Raw genomic sequence first — 16,831 nt, forward strand, 5'->3', positions numbered from 1 at the left:
AACATATTTTAGAGATATCCTCCTGAAGGACTCCACAGTTCTAAACTGAACAAACACAAGGAAGCAAGCAGACTAAAGAATGTCAACTAAAAATCATCTTGTTTTGCAACAGACAGCATGCTCAGTTAGTACAATTCCTGTTCATTCTGGTACTCACACTATGTCTATACATGTACAAGACTTCTCTCCCCTGTCAAAGTACAAGCACCTTAAAAAATATTCCAAGGAATGGCAATAAAGAAACTGGTCAAACATACAAGGCAAACAGTTTGAAAAGAGATGGTAGTTTTTACTTAAATAGGCTTATGTACCATTGCTGGAAGAAATTGTATAGCATTAGCTATTAAAAGCAGCACTTCAGATGACAAATTGAAAAAAAAAAGCTCATGTCTAAGTTCAAATGTTAAATAAATAAATAGTTACGGTGAATCCCACTTTCTATTTCCACTGCAGAGGCAAAACATTATTGTATTAATGTTTGCAAGGGAGCCTAGTAACAACAATAAATCATTGATTTTCTCATGATAATTTTAGAACAGCCTATTTGATGGAACTGGGGGGTGGGAGCCTTGAAACCTTTATCAGAGCTGTATAATTTACCAATAAAGGAAGTTGCAAGATTTCTATGTTCTTACTTTAAATTAACTTTTAACTACTTAATCTCATGACATTCTTCACAACTAATCCAAGTCATTGTATTGTTTCAACAAGCTTTGGACAGGGACCACAAATGTCACGTAAAGCCTGTTTTTCTAGGGAACCCAAGTGCCGCAGATCATGCTGTTCTGATAGCCTGTTCCTCTCCAAAAGCAGCTTCAGAACCTTCAGATGTACTTCAAGCAAACCTGACAGAGATGCTTCCAACACGAAATAAACATTAATTTCATGAAAGTCAGTACCCACAGAAAAAGTTTGGGATGGTTCTCAAGAAAGCCCATGACATCTGCCCCCTCGGCAGCTCTGTCTACTTTTCTGGTCAACCAGCACATATGTACCAGCCAACCACAACCCAATCACAAAATACATCTTGTTCAGATCTAATGAAGGCCATCTAGAGGGCACAGACCTGGCACAAACCTGCAGAAATTTCAACTTCACTTGTTCTTCCTGGGACAGAACAAGCAGCTAGTTCTCCTCTAAAGGCAAAAGGGCTTAGTCCCAGATGGGCAATATTGCCCATTTGGCACGAGACCCCCAGAGTTTGGTCCTAGCACTCAAGTGACACAAGGAGAGGTTTTGGAGCCCCGCAACAGTTCGGAGCCAGCACACGGAGCAGACATGGAGCCTGGGCTAGCTGGCTAGAAACTCAGACGACAGCACTATCTTAAAATCTGCCCTAGCCGAGGCTTGGGGGCTAACACCAGAAAACAGATGCTAACTTCTTCACAACAGAAGTTAACAACCCCAGGAGTACACAAGAATAGAGAAAACTATATTCTTTTGTTAGGGATAGTGGTATTTCCTTACATCTTAATTCAGTAACTAGCAAGCCGAGAGATTCAACAAATTCAACTCCTTTTAAATGGCTTTAATCCATGTTTGTATCTCACAAAAAAAAGCATCCAAACACACCACATGATGGGCTGCGTTAAAGCTGAGACACTTTCAATGACATTGAAGCTAAGCCTTACATAAAAACGGCGGAAGATTAACTAGAGACAACCGCAGCCTATTGCTTGCTGCCTGAACAAGTAACTTCTTTGAAAATGAAGCAGAATCCAAATCATTTGTTCATTTTTACTCAGCAGTCTTCGGAGTAAATCTAGAAATAGGTTTTAGAGCAAAATTCAACATCTCCTTTCCAGTTACGTACCCCAATTACTAGATAACATGGTGAGCATGGGTCTCAAACCAAGATAAGGTTATTTTCTTCAAAGAGAAACAGGTTAAACAGGAGGCAGAGCCAGGGCTCCCCATCAAAGCTGCACAGTGCCCAAGGCTTTGGGCATTTACCAGATTCACATATGCAGGTTCCAGCCCTTTGAATGATGGCTGCACTAGGGGCCCAGGCAAACACCTGGGAGAAGGTGAGAAGCGGCAGCGTCGCCGGCAGCACTGCGGCTCCGCAGCAGCTCCGCTCTGCTCATGCCTACTCCACCAGCACCCCTTGGGATGCAGGCGAAGGAAGCTCCGGGAAGCACAGCTTTTATGAGTGTGAGACACAGAATCATTTGTTCAGTGCTCAACAAAAAAGTCTTTTCCACAGACTAAGCAAAATCTTGACAAATGTATAGAATCACCTGGAGTTTTCAAAAATTAAGGTAGCCCAATTACAATCTCACCGATTACACCTAAATCCCTTAAAATTCAAAGTTTTTTAGCTACTAAATTAGAAAGCCCTTGATATTTACTTCAAGTTGACTACAGTGATCATGAGATTTTCTTATTCTTTTAAAATGACTTCCATTATATTGTTTATGCAGATTAATAATTTGCTTGCACTACAAGGAGGCATGTTTTTAAGTCCTCCTTTCAAGTTATGCAGTACTGCAAGCAGATTGCCTAGATCAACAATTTAAAACTGATACTTTGACTAACTTATTTTCTGAAATGGCTGCTCCTGTATTCATATCTCTTCAAGAGCCAGCAGATCCTTAAAAAAAAAAAAGTTCATTAAAGGTTTAGAAAAGCTTTCCATCATTCACCTATGACGACCTGAAGTTAAAATAAACCCGCTTTACACACAGTAGACTTAGTTATTACTACATTCCATATTATAGCTGTCAAATGTAAATCTCGGGATGAATTCTAGATAAGGAAGTGGATTCTTTAATGACCCATACATTATTTTAATTCAGATTTTTCTTTAAGACAAAATTAGTGCTATTGTCACTATCTGCAGGCCAATTTAAATTCCAGAAAAGTCACCATCAAGAGAAAACTTGGCAACATACTAAAACACATGTATCTCTGCAGAGGAGGTTGGGCTAGCACAACTACAGAATGCTTCTCTTGCTATCTTCTTAAGAAACTACAGCTTTAGATCTCCTCCCTCCCTAAAACGTGGTTGAAGAAAAATTTATTATGAAGAGCACTAAAATTCATCAGTACAAATTTGAGTTCGTGGGTGCTCAGTAACTGCCAAATTTCACTCCATTCAGAGTGAAACCTACCCCAGTCAGCACTGGCATAAACGCAGCCCCGGAGGTACCACCTGCTTGGGGATTGCTAGCGAGAAGGGAGGGGGGGTGGGGGAGAAAAAAAAAAAAAAAAAAATCACATTACTAGACTTTAAAAGCTTCCTATAGACTTACATAACACCATTATTGGTTTTATATTATTTGTTTTGCTTTTTTGGTGTGTGTTTCAGAGGTGTCACTGATAGGGGAGTTTGTCCTTGCCACAAGCCTGACACGAATTCAGATCCTGTAACAGTATTGACTTTTCAGGAATAACTGAAGGGCAAGTGCCAGGAAAATAATTTCTTTGCCCCTCAAATCAGTCGAACTTACGCTAAACGCAGAAAAGAACATCTATCTCCAAACAGGTCCATTTTGACACAAGTACTTCTAGAAGAGATATGCTAAAGAATTCCATACACTTCATGAATATTTATCAGAGAATGAGAACTCTTACATGTGGCATAGTTCCCCATGTATTTCAAATCTTTTTATATCACCAATTGCCTTGCAACGCTTAAACCATTTGTTTTACACAAGTGGAATCCTATATTCTAACATTTTTCAAATAATTGTAAGGAAATATTAAGCCTACTCTTAAATATCAACATGGAAACAGAAGGTTTTTTGCAAGATAAATTAAGTTTTTTAAAGTTAATGGAGAATAGCTCAGTATACCCATGAAAATAGATTTTATTCCTTTCAATATTTCTTTCCAGTCAGGAAGGAGTGACTGTTTCTACTCATCTCACTGCGAGATATTACTTTCCATGTATTATAAATACTATATTTACTATAAATCCACAAATCTGTAATAGAAAGGATCAATGCTCAAGATTAGGACTGAAGTTTGAGGGATCTCAAGGACCTCCACTAAATCTGTTGGAATTTGATTTTTCAGACAGAAATGAGTGTGACTTTATACAAGAGAAGTGCATATGTTAGTAAGGAATCTTTTCTTGCTGAAAGCTTTGCTCACATTGTAGAAATGTCAAAAAAAAAAAGGTCATTAAAAAGCACACAGGACTTGGGAATGTGATTAATCACAATAATTAAGAATTCAGTGCCTCGTGGAATAATACTTATCCTAGCAATAGAAATTTCAAGTTCTAGAAATTCCACTTGAATTTAGCACAGACTAAAGGTTGAATAATGGCATTTTAATTCAGAAGATTCACAATTGCATTTGAAACTTAAAATGCCAAGATCTTTTTTTGCATCAGAAAAGCACGTTTACACCGTGGCAATTTGAAGGGCTGGTTTTAATTTTCGTTTCAACATCGTGATAAAGGCATTAAAGGATGATCGCAAGAGCAAACACATTAGAAGAATTATGATTCAACACATCTTTTCCGAGAGAAATCTCATGTTGAAAGACACAGCAGGGCACAAGAGATAAGCAAACCCATGTCACAGATTTCCCCCGTTGTCAACCAGACTCTGTTGGTTTTTTATCTCACTAGCCATTGCCCCTTGACTGCAACCCCGCACTTGCCCCTTGGCGCCAGCCCCGCTGCCCTTCGCAGCGCTTTGTGCTGACTCCCCCGCTCTGCTCAACCCGCTCGCTGCTCGCAAGCATCAGCAGAAGCAAGGCCAGCTCTTCCTGCTCGGGGCTGGGGCGATTATTAGCCTTTTTTTTGCCTTCCTCTGACGTTGTGCCAGCACGGGTGCAGGTTTAGGGCCTATTTTCCACTCGCCTTCACGATCCCTCGCAGTGCAGCTCCACCGGGAGCAACCGGGCAGGGCCGCAGCTCTCCGGGGAGGACACCCAGAGGGGAGGACACCCAGAGAGGAGGCCGCCGCCGCTCCGCGGGCTCTGGGGTCACCGCGGCCCCCGGGCCGGCCGGTGCGGCAGGCGCAGCGCCAGGGCAGGCCCCGACAGCTTCGCCTCCGCGCACCAGGCCGCTGTCAGCGGGCGGCGCCGCGCACCTGCCCCGGAGCCGCCGCCAAATGGCCGCGCCCGGGCGGGGCCCAGGCCCAGCCCCCCCGCTCCGCAGCGCCGGGACCCCGCGGTTGAGGCGAGAGATGGCGGGGGGAGGGGGGGGAAGGGGTGGGCGGAGCGCGGCAGGTCGCCGCGCCCGGGCCCGACCCGCTCCTACCTGCGCGTGGCGGGCGGCGGGGCCGGCGGCGGGCGGCAGCCTCTCAGACGCCATGGAGCGGGCAGCCCGGCGCGGCCCGGCGCAGGCAGCGGCGGGGGCCTCGGCGGCGCCTCCTCATCGCGCTGACAGCCGGGAGCCCCGCCCCGCGCGGCGCTCTCGCGAGAGCCGCGCGCCGCCGCCGCGCCCTGCGCCCGCCCCCCGCCGCCAACGGCCGCCGCGAGGCATTGTGGGCGCGCGGAGGCCGCCGCAGGCGCGGCGCGTGCGCAGACGCGGCGCGCGGGGAGGAGGCACCATAGAGGCGGCGGGACAGACAGGCCCGCGCTCCACCCCGCCGCGGCGGCCTCACGCCCTCCCCCGCCGTGTACCCCTCGCCTTATTTGTGCACTTCCAAATTGTGTTTATTTGTTGTTTTAATGAATAACGTTAGTATTTTCAGGGCTGCAAGCGATGAGGGAGCAGAGGCCGCCTCAGACCCCATCGCTCTTGCTGACAGTGCCCGTAAGGCGGCCGGGCCGGTGGAAGGCGAAGGCGCCTCACGGCCCCCGCGCGGCGCTCGCTGAGGTGAGGACGGAGGCTCGGGGCTGGCGCAGGACGCAGGAGCGACCCGGCCCTTCCTGGGCTGCCGCTCTGCCCTGGGGGGCCGTGGAGAAGGGCCTGGGGCCGGCATCGCCTCATTTCTCTGCCCCCTCTGTCACGACAAGGCCTAAAAACAGGTTTAAATCAAGGCTGAGACTGGCTGGAAATGCGATCTCTTCGAATAAGGCACGGGGCTATCTGATGGCTGCTCACAGAATGATTTTGGGGACGAAAATACACATTGCCAACGAGTGCCATTTGAACACGATCTTGTGTTTGCATTTTGTTTGCTCACCCTCTCCAGTCAAAACTATTAAAGTAAGCACAAAATTGTTCTGGGGAGGTTAGAAGAAAGCATAGGTAATTCTAAAACGTCCTACTTGCATTTATTGTGTTATGACTAGACAAGCAGTTACACGCAAGGAAAGGGAAAAAGAAACACCTTTTATGTGAACATATGCAAAAAAAAAAAAAAAAAAAAACGATTTTGATAACACACCTTAATAAGACACTTGAGCCATAGACCAGAACATGCGGGTGGCCCCTAGCGCAGCCTCACTCCTTGCACGTTTACATGCAGTACAACAGCACAGTGGAAAACCAGCAGTCCTGCTCCCACCGAAGCTGCACTTCAAGAGATCAGCCTCCATCTTCCCTGTGTCCCACAGGGAAACTTCCATGCATACACCTGAATCAGGCCAACAAAATGCAAGGAATGATCACTTGAAGTGCTGTCAGTGTGAGCCATACATTGCCAGAAATGCATATTAGCTGAACAAATCCAAGCATGGCTAAACTAAATCTGTCCCATAACAGTACGCTTATTTATTGAACTACAGGAACAGCAGCCCAGTTTAGAAAGAATAGGAGGAGGGGAATGAACTTTTCCTTCTTTCAGAGATGAAGGACTTTATTTTAAATAAGTGATGAAATGAAAAACTACAAATACAGGTGTACATATACCCACATTAACATCTGTAAATACAGGAATTGCAGCTGTGTGATACTAGTATGATTTTTGAAATCTGGTTCTTATTTTTGTTGCAATTAAGAACACAAAATTAATGGTATTTTGCAAAATAAAAGCAAACAGTGCTAATCACAAGGTCAAAAAGGCTGTAAACATTGACTGATGATCGCAAACAAAAGAGAACACTATAAAATGCAATTGTTCCGAAATGTAAAGCAGCTGCACTGTAAATGAGATGATTCACAGACATTACCATGATAGTTACCATAGCTGAAATCACCAAAATAAAGGAAATCATCAACTTTTAATACAATGTAAGAGCAGAGACTGTGAAAGGTTGAGCTATATGCTTAAAGCTCTAGGTTCAATAGGTAATTTTAATCCATAGTTACACTACCTACTAGCCTGGGTGTGTCATTTTTGTCACTGCTCGTAGGGGCACACTGGTATGCAGACTCTGCACGCACACCTTTCCGATGAATCAGCACCATGAAAGAATCTTTCAGAAGTCAATTGTACCTGTAAAGTCAAGCATTTTTTTTGGCAAATTTTTGAAGAAATACAACACTAGTGTACCACTTGTCTATCTGGACTAACTACATACACAACCAACCCTAGTCTGAACTGGGACCTAAAAATATTGCCTCAATCCAAATAATACATATTTTTTAATAAAATACTGAATGATATCAAGTGAAGAGCTTAAAAATCAATCCTTAAAACTCTTCAATTGATGCTTCTAATAGATAAAACAGTAGTAACGCTAGCAGAACTGATCATTCCCATTACAGCTAATGATAGGGAACAGTACAGTATATTATGTACCTATGCAAACCTTCAAGGAGCTGATTAATAAAACAATAATGCCTGATGCACTCACAGATACATGTATGGTAAAGAAGTTAAACTCATTAACTGACATTAAAACCGTTGGTTTATATTTTAAAAACAGCAAAGATATGAAGCACAAGTCCCAGACGTCGGCAGCTCAAGTGCTCAGAGCTAGAACTTCACAAGAGCACTTCTGAAAATTGAGGCAAGGTACGTGATACAGACAAGATGAAGAGCTACTGCATCTGCTGGTTGGACAGAGTCTAATGTAAGTAGCATTACTCATACAGTAACTGATCTGACAATTCATTTGTATTAAGCAAAATAACATATACCAGTCAAAAACAGGTACAAGATAAAAATTGGGAGTTACAGGGCTTTTGATGCTTGTGATGAGACTGAAAAGACTCTTGACAAAGTACAAACATACCTACCCAAGCACACACAGTACTGTTTTACTGCATCACACAGAGAATTAGAGTATGAGAAAACCACTATGTCTAAGTTCTTCCTTTTAAGATATAAAGGATGACTTTCAAAATGAATAGAGAAAATGCTATTACTTAACAGTGCACAGTTCAAGTTTTCGTGTTAGTGTGGATATCTAAAATTTATATATTTAAAAAAGACAAATGTAACAATACAACTCAGTAAATAGGGCTAACAGAATTAGTCAAATGAGGGTGTTAAACATCAGCATGGCAGGAGAAATGTGATCAGAAGAAAGAAGTTTAGAAAAATTCACAACTCATTCATAAAACTGAATGCAAGTCCTTCTAATGAGACTATGCAGTTAAAAAGGAATTGCAAAGCAATAACATTTGCTTTTGTCTTTTACCAATTCTATGGTTGTACAAGGCCATTTCAAAGCTTCCTTTACTGTAGTTTGTTTGCTTCTTCAATGTCACAGACTTGAATAAGACAACATGCTTTCTTTTTTTTTTTTAAAGAATCAGCAAAATTTGGTCAGTACAGAGCTGATTTCACCATGACATGATACATGAAATGGGTACAGGTGATTGAATAAATATAAACATCCCCCTTCCTTAGCCATTATGGATCAGGAACATCGTGGCTCAGGCTTCAGCTTATTGCAATATCAACAATACATTGAAAATTGGCAGCACCTGCCCTCAAAACAGTGGAGTGCAAAACCTGATTGGGGAAAAAACAAAACAAAACAAAAAATGGAACAGATACCACATCAGGGATATTAGAAGAGAAGCATAAAATCATTTCTCACATTTTGTCATTTACTTTGAACTACTAAACAGCTTCTGAACACTTACATCACCAGCAGCCTTAATACAACAGGCAAGTTTACTACTAGCAAGGCCTGTCTCTGATCACCCATCACATATTTGTGCTTCTCTCCGGCAAGGTGTGGATCTGTTGAGCATCTGGAATATCACAAGACAGGAGTGTCTGGCAGAGCCTAGCTCCATGTCTGTCCAATCCGTTAATCATAGTCTATTTTCACCTTTGTAATACTGTTGAGGTTTGTTTTTTCGCTGCTACTCCTTCCATGAACAGAAGTCAGGTGCTTTTTAAGAGCAGACTTGTGTTTGAAGTCCATGTCACAGCAATGACACTTGTAGGGCCGGTCACCGCTGTGTATGTTCAGGTGGTCCTGGAGGGTGCTTTTGGCAGTAAATGTCTTCAAGCAAACCATGCACTGGAAGGGGCGGATTCCCATGTGCCCCCGGATGTGTCTGTTGAGATTCTTTTTTTGAGTAAATGTTTTGCCACACTGCAAACACAGGAAGAGTTTGTGCATTTTCAGATGTCTGAGATAGTTCTCAAGATGCAGAAACCCCCTTGGACACTTTGGGCATTGGTGCCGCCATGAATTACCAGGATCATCCAGACTCTGAAAGCCGTTCATCCCGCTTGAATTTCCTTCCGCGTTATCATTGACAAAAGCCTGAAGGTGATTTCCCGCCATTTCTGTATTTCTGCTTTCAACTGTAGAATTTATTAAAGAGTGCTGGGTTTCTGGAAAATATAAACTGCTTTTTGAGGAAGTGCAGGGCTGAGAAAAATGGTCATTTTCTGCATTAGCTGCACTCACAGAATCCATTCTGAAGATACAGATTTCATCATCCTTATAACCTATTTCAACCGTTGCTATTTCTGGGGATTTGGCCTCCTTTCTTTCTGACATTACGCTCTGCACCACAGGCCGTGAGACATCCCCCTTCTCCTGTTTCACGGCGTACTCTATGTTAACTGGGCTGTCTTCGGCGATCTCAATAATTTCGCAGTCCTTGTCTAGAGCATCATCCCCGCTCCTCAGCTCGGCGTCTGAAGAATGGCACCGCTCGGTGTCCCGCTCGCTGCTCTCCATGGACGCGTCGATTTCCAGGTACTTGGAGAGCGCCTCGGTGCACTTCTCCACGATGTGCACCATCTGCAGGTAGCTGGCGGCCGTCAGGTACTTGAGCAGCTCCTTCCTCTTGACCTCCAGCGCGCCCGTGTAGCAGGAGAGCAGCAGCTTCCTGCCCACCTCGGCGCTCTGCAGGATGCTGATGCGCACCTGGCGCGACTGGTTCAGCAGGAACTGATCGCGCATGAAGGCGGAGCAGGCGGCGAAGATCACCTTGTGCCCGGGGAACTCGGTGTCGTTGATGTAGACGGAGACGTCGCAGAAGAGGTTCTGCTGGCGCAGCAGGTTCATGCGCTGCAGCACCGCGTCGCCCTGCTGCGCGAACTGGAAGCGCAGCACCTCCGAGTCGCAGGCCATGGCGGCGGCCGCGCGCTCCCGCCCCGGGGCCTGCTCCGCTCCGCAGCGCCCGCTCCGCTCCGCAGCGCCCCGGCAGCGCTCCCCGCCACCGCCCCGGAAGCGCCGCGGCCGCCTTCCGGGGCACCGTCCCCCCCCCGAGCGGGAAATGAGAGCCGGGAGCAGAGTTAGCAGCAGTTTATTGAGCACTTGGCACTGCTACAGCGGGGCGGCGCCGCCCGCCTGCTTTGGTGAAGGTGCCCGCGGAAGGACTCCGGCCTCGGCACCCAAGAGGTAGCTAATGCTCGTCTGCACTCGCACAGTCCCCACGGCGGGGAAAAATAAAACAAACCTTCTTCCACCTTCACCAAGAGCCAACTGTTTCTTACCCCCCCCTCCATTTTTTTTTTCTTAAGTCAAGATTTAACACGAGTTTAGATTTTAACCCTCCGCTTGCCTCGCATTTTAATTCTCCCGCCTCACCTGTCCTTCTCCCCATGACCTCAGAACCAAAACCAACCCCACGCAGGTCCATTTTTACATTATTACAGTGGCAGCTATCTAAGTTTTGCTGAAAAACTAAGGGAGAAAGACTGACATTTCCATTACATCAGTTACTATAATTGCAAAAACATTTCTTCTAAAAGAAAAATAAATTAAGGAAAGACTCTTCCCTGATCTATATAGGAGGCTGTGTAGCTGCATTTTTTTCTCTGGGAATATATGCTACAGGAGCTACCAACCACCCAGAAAGGCAGTAAACCAAAACCTCTGGCAAATCTAAGTGTTCTAAGAATTCTCCTATATCAAATAAATAAATAGAATGCCAAAATAATAATTAAAAAAAAACCCTAAAATATATTCAAGGACTTAAAAGTATTTTTGTAATAGACTTCAGCTATTTTAAGGATATGCAGGAAGTTTTACAGCACATTAAACGGTGAGACTATCCACTTACCAGCAAATAGTATTCTACACATTGACACACAGATTATGAAACTGCCTTAGTCCTCATCTGAGTATGTAGCATCAGTAGCAACAACCACTGGATCTAGTCTTTCACTAATCAGAACATTGCAACAAAGACAGAATTTTACATACATGGACAATTAAGTTCATCTTATTCTATAATCAAGCTGCCTCTGGATATTCGATTTATAATAATCCTCACTCCATTTTAATCCATAATTCAGGCAAGAGGTATTAGCCAGATGTTTTTTTTTCTCCTAATACCTCTTCTATATTCTTTACTCGTTTGCCCTAAAAATGGAAACGGATTTTACATACAGTACCACCAGTGTACTTTGTACTGTGCCATCATGTACTGCCTCTTAGACTCCAATGCTTCTCGAGTCACGTAGCCATCTCCCGCGCTCTGCAAGCTTTCGCCAGGCCAGAAGCCCAGGCAGCGGTAAGAAGTCACTCTTCATCTAACAGACACATCCATTGTCACTGAAGAAGCAGTCTTCTGCATGTTTCCTTTTTCCTGCTTATTTCTGCCATGTCTCACCAATGACTACAAGTCACCTTTCACCTGAAAGGCCAGCAGTCTCAGCCTTCTCAGAAGTTGACATTACCACAGCACCAAGTTGTTTCAAACCTATATATTTTAACCAAACCATTTCTCTGTTTTGTAGGAGAACCCCTTGTCTCTTCACATCAGCTTCAGTTCACCCATAGCTACTTCAATATCCTGTATTCTCTTCGCAGTTTCATAATTCCATGAAGAACTTCCCAGATAGACAAAGCTCTCAATATTGTCCATTTTGTTGCCACTTTTTCTAGCATTTACATAGTTTTATTCATTTCTCTGGCAGAAGACCTTTTTCTTTATCATGTCCATATTTATAATACCGTTAATGCATTCACTAGTCCCTTACAGCATGTTGACCTGGTTCTGCAAGCTCTTATTCTCCATGTTTATCTTCTTTTTGATGTTAGAGCTATAATGTGTTTCCATATATTTAATAGTACATTATCAAAATGTTTGAACTACACAGAAGATTCTGCCTGAAATCAGAATGCAAGTGTAAGGTGTAACTACCACGGTCTTACTTAGCTCAAAACAATTCTGAAAGCAGATTACTTAAGAGGAAAAACATTTTTTCTTCCCATGCAAACTATTTTCTGCCCCAGGAACCTGAATAATAACAATAATACAAAAAAAAGTTACATTTTTAGACCTAAGAATATTTGCTACAACTTGAAAGGTGTAATGCCCTGACTCCATTTCCATTGCTTACTTCATAGCTATCCATCTAACAGTCCATGTAACAGTCAAGTACAGTAGTATAAAACTGAATTGCGAAAACTCGATTCACAGAATCACCTTGCTTTTGCTACTTGAGGGTATATGGATTTCTGAAAATGTTTCGCAAGATTAACACTTTTTACAGTCCATCAGTGTAACGTCTGCAATAAGGAACTTGTGGTTTCTATATACACATATCTGAAGATCAAGACCAACTTTTGATAGCAACATACAAAACATTTTTTGCTGTAACACACCTTTGGTCATACCTGTTTAGCATTATAACAATACAATAGCAGCCTTAACCCTTCCCTCTCCCCCCGCCCCTCCCCCCACACACAAACAGTACTACACTTAGTAGGAAGCATAATCTCAGCCTCATGGCAAATCTTGTAGAAAAGAGCTGCATTGGAAGAGATGCTTATTCCAAACATGAACAGCAATTCTCTACTGAGGATCAGCCATTTGATTATTAGTCTATGCTACACTTCAATATAGTAAGAGTGCTCTTTTACTGGGAATGGTGATCTTCAGATGAGAAATTAGTTTCTTTTAGCTTGATTGGGATGCGGATAATTCCACGGCACTTTTAAGAAGTAATACAGTATAATCTCAGACTCCCAATTACCATGCCATTCCCGCTACGTTTGATGTTTAAGGCCGTATATAAGAGGTATTGCTGAGTACAGTCAATAGCAGATATATTAACCTATAGAAATTGTGCTACCTATACCTCATCCTAGGCTTTGTAAAACACTAATGGTCATGATCTCTCTGTAGGTCACTTGAGAGGAGAAGGAGGAGGAAAAAAAAAAAAAAAGCATTATTTGAATGTCCAGGAAATCAAACATCTTTACAGTAATGTTTTCATGGAAAGCATTTTTGTTTTCCAAGTTTACTGATATGTGGCCCATATTAGCTATCAAGGATGAATACACAAGAAAAGAGAGGGAAAAAAAAGAAAGAAAAAAAAAAACATGGAGTTATACCTTGCAGTTTTTAAAACAGATTCTTTTCACAGTGTTAAAAAGCAGTATTTTTCTACTCCAACTTTGCCATAAAACCAATTATGAAAGTAACAACTCTTGTTTGCTTATATGAAGCAAAGTTTATGGAAGATAGACAGTAATTTCTAGCTTTGAGATTTTTAACTTGTCTGAGGACATACAGTGGTAAGTGCCCTTTGATAATCTTAGGTATGACAGCATAAGGAGGTCATACCTGCACTCTAGGCAACCAGCCTCGTGCATTCCAGAGCTGCAATTTATTCTCATTTTAAACACTTCTATGCAATGATTGACTAACCCTGCTAAAGCATTCAGGGCTTTATTTTTCTATAATGCATATATAGGTTAAAAACCCTGAGAGCTTTTAAGATAGTGTTCAGTGATAACAGGAGTCTTGAAATAGTTTAGAAAGGGCAAAAAACTGACACAAAAATACTTCATTTTACCTGTAGGGGTCTAGGAGTAAGACTGAGAAAGGTAACTTTTAACAGGTAAGTTTAGAACAAATTAGTATTTAACTATATGGAGTGCTTTCAGTTATCCAGTGCTTAAAAACAAAACAAAAAAACTGGGTTATCTCACAGACTTGTCCTCTTTGCTCTTTCCTCCATCTGCCCAGACACAGAGAGGCCTCTAACTGTACAGCAGATGGTTTACTTGCAGCCCACAGGAACAGTCTTTCAAAAGGTGTTAGTCTTGAGTCTCCTAATCAGAGAGAAATGAAGCAATTAACCCCGTAATCCACAGTAGAGACACAGACAGAAACCTGAAGGAAGATTGTTATTCACAGAAGGTATCAAGTAAGACTACGAGCGACGGCTGAAGACCTGCCAGGATTTGCAATACAACCCTCCATCCAAACGTAGCCTTGCAGGGCACACCACTAGCATAGGTGAGAGCCCAGACGAACTGTTTGCTCCTCTCTCTCATGAGCCCTACAGAGGACGTTTATAAATTGCTTAGTTGACGCAGGTACTATCATTTCTTAAACTTAGCACAGCCTGAGGCAGTTTCCCTGCATCCAGTACCTGGCTTGCATCAGCTTGCTGACAGACCTTACTGTCTGTAGCAGTGCTACATGTGAATGAATCGAAGTCCACTGTTATATCTTGAACGTTTCTTTCATTGGCATTGTCAAAGCTATTTTTACCATGCAGCTGTTTAAGATGTTTCCTCAGAACAGGTTTATGAGCAAAGACCATGTCACAGTAGTTACATTTATGGGGCTTGTCCCCACTGTGCAGGTTGAGATGGTCCTGTAAAGAACATTTCTGAGAGAATGTTTTCCCACAGATCTTACATTGGAAAGGTTTGATGCCTGCGTGTACTCTCATATGCCGGTGGAGGTTGCCTTTCTGGGTGAATGTCTTGCCACAGAGAAGACACATAAATAGTTTATGCATTTTTAAATGATTAGCATAGTTTTCCAAATGCCGAAATACTCTTGTGCACTTTGGACACTGATGGTGCCATTGCAGACCTTTGTCTATACCTCGGTTGTTAGGCCCAAACATATCTTTAGAGGCCAGAATGATGTTATCACTCCCAGCATATGAAAGGGCGTAGTTGTGAAGGTGGTTTTGCTCCATTTCGCTTGTTCTGTTTTCAACAGTGGAGTTGATTAGAAAGTGTTGAGGCTCTGATGAATGCATTGCAGTTTGTTCAGAAGAAATAAATCTGTTCTGATCCTTCTTATTCCTAACGTCTGTTACCTCCCCAATAGACTCCACCTTGATAATCTGAATATCGCTGTCCTCCATATCCATACTGTCTTCTGAAGGCTGAATACAAGGCGAATCTTGTTGCAGAGAGTCGTCATCTTGATGCTCCTTCAACTCTGAAGAGTCGCTTTGCTGTTCACACTCCTCCTTGCTCTCCAGCGGCTGCTTCGGCTTTATAAACTTCCAGAGCGCCTGCGTGCAGCGCTCCACAATATGGCTCATCTGCAGGAAGCTTGCAGCAGTCAGGTAGTTTACCAGCTCCATTTCAGGAAACTCCAGAATGCCGCTGTAACAGGACAAAAGCAACTGCCTCCCCACTTCCGAACTCTGCAGGATGGAGATTTTTACCTCTCTAGAGTCGTTTAATAAGAATTGATCTCTTAAGAAGGGAGAGCCAGCAGCAAATACAATTTTATGCCCATAAACTTCAATGTCATCTATGTGGACCACGACATCACAAAATTTGTTTTCTTCCCTTAGTTTGTTCATTTTCTGTAACATCGAATCCCCATAATTGTCAAATTTGAAGTGAAGAATATCTGATCTTTCTGACATTTTGGCACACCTAAGGAAAAGCAGCAAGGAAACAAAAAACAGATGAGAACGTTTTTAGCTTTTTATATGCAATTTAGCAGAGTCTAAAGTATGATATGAAGTGAAACGTAACATATATTGTTTCATCCTAGTTAAAATACTGAAATCCATAGGAAGTTTCAACTGAAGTAATCAAGCTTACTCTTCACTGGGCAGTACTTTTTCTGAATTTGTTTTAGTCTGAATACGAAGTATCTTTTCTTTTTTTAACAGTTCTTGCAGGAGTTTATAAGACTTCACTGATGCTTGATGAAACAGTGTTCATGCAATCCCGGCAGAGAACAGGGACTGCAGGAAGTGAAGAAATCACAGGAGACAGACTAAAAGATGCAAGATTTAGAGAGATAAGAAACAAAACAACACAAAGCAAAACTTACACCTCGCAAGTATAAAAAGCACCACATAAAGCTCAAAAGGAAGCTTTGAGGTTTACAGATAAAAGCAAATATTGCTCTCTTGGGCATGAAATCCTAGCTAAGTGTACCCAATGAGAAACGGAGCCCTACTGAGCATAAGTGAATGAAAACACTCAAAAAAGGGTTGAAAGAAGAGTGTTTTGGATCTCTCCGTGGATCATCGGGGTTGCTGCCCCTTGGGGATGGGACGGAACACCGAGACCTGACTGTCACTCAGGAAAGCGCCGGCCCGGCGCGCGGGGGGCTCGGGAGCAGCCGCGGAGCCGCCCGTCCCGGCGCTGCTCCCCGCCCCGCGCCCGGGGAAGCGCGGGGACGCGGCGAGGCACCGCCGGGGCGCCCCGTGCGCACGGGGTCTCCCAGCGCTGCTCGCGCCGCTGCCGCCGGTATTCGGGGCGCGGGGGGCGGCGGCACTGCCCGTCCACCCGCTCCTGCCACGTGGAGCCTCTGCCCCGGGAACCGACAGCCGAGGAGCCCCAACCGCCCGTGGCCTCTCCGCGGCGGGTACCTGGCGCGCCGGGCCGCGTCCCC

The 16,831-nt window shown here is 43.7% G+C and overlaps 3 protein-coding genes across 6 annotated transcripts in view; all 3 read right to left on the reverse strand.

The window, feature by feature from the left end:
- The window catches only part of RC3H2 (ring finger and CCCH-type domains 2), a 33,605-nt gene extending 28,291 nt beyond the window's left edge, over positions 1-5,314 (reverse strand). For 3 of the 4 annotated variants that reach the window (XM_088525391.1, XM_088525390.1, XM_088525392.1), the window contains exon 1: positions 5,219-5,314. The gene's annotated coding sequence lies outside the window, so the exon portion shown is untranslated. The remainder of the gene's footprint in view (positions 1-5,218) is intronic. The other variant, XM_088525393.1, reaches the window with a different exon arrangement.
- Positions 5,315-8,820: 3,506 nt separating this feature from the next.
- Positions 8,821-10,369, reverse strand: ZBTB6 (zinc finger and BTB domain containing 6). Its single transcript, XM_010223019.2, has one exon. It carries the CDS (start codon positions 10,336-10,338, stop codon positions 9,055-9,057), a length of 1,284 nt encoding a protein of 427 aa, XP_010221321.2. The 5' UTR covers positions 10,339-10,369; the 3' UTR covers positions 8,821-9,054.
- Positions 10,370-13,446: 3,077 nt separating this feature from the next.
- ZBTB26 (zinc finger and BTB domain containing 26) lies at positions 13,447-16,831 on the reverse strand. The gene is made up of 2 exons (XM_088525378.1): positions 16,809-16,831; positions 13,447-15,858 (listed from the first exon to the last, which is right to left on the reverse strand). The coding sequence occupies exon 2, from the start codon at positions 15,846-15,848 to the stop codon at positions 14,532-14,534; it is 1,317 nt and encodes a 438-aa protein (XP_088381504.1). The 5' UTR covers positions 15,849-15,858; positions 16,809-16,831; the 3' UTR covers positions 13,447-14,531.

This window comes from Tinamus guttatus, unplaced genomic scaffold (genome assembly GCF_059628265.1).
Source record: "Tinamus guttatus ecotype Peru unplaced genomic scaffold, ASM5962826v1 Tinamus_guttatus_pri_ptg000226l, whole genome shotgun sequence".
NCBI lineage: Eukaryota > Metazoa > Chordata > Aves > Tinamiformes > Tinamidae > Tinamus > Tinamus guttatus.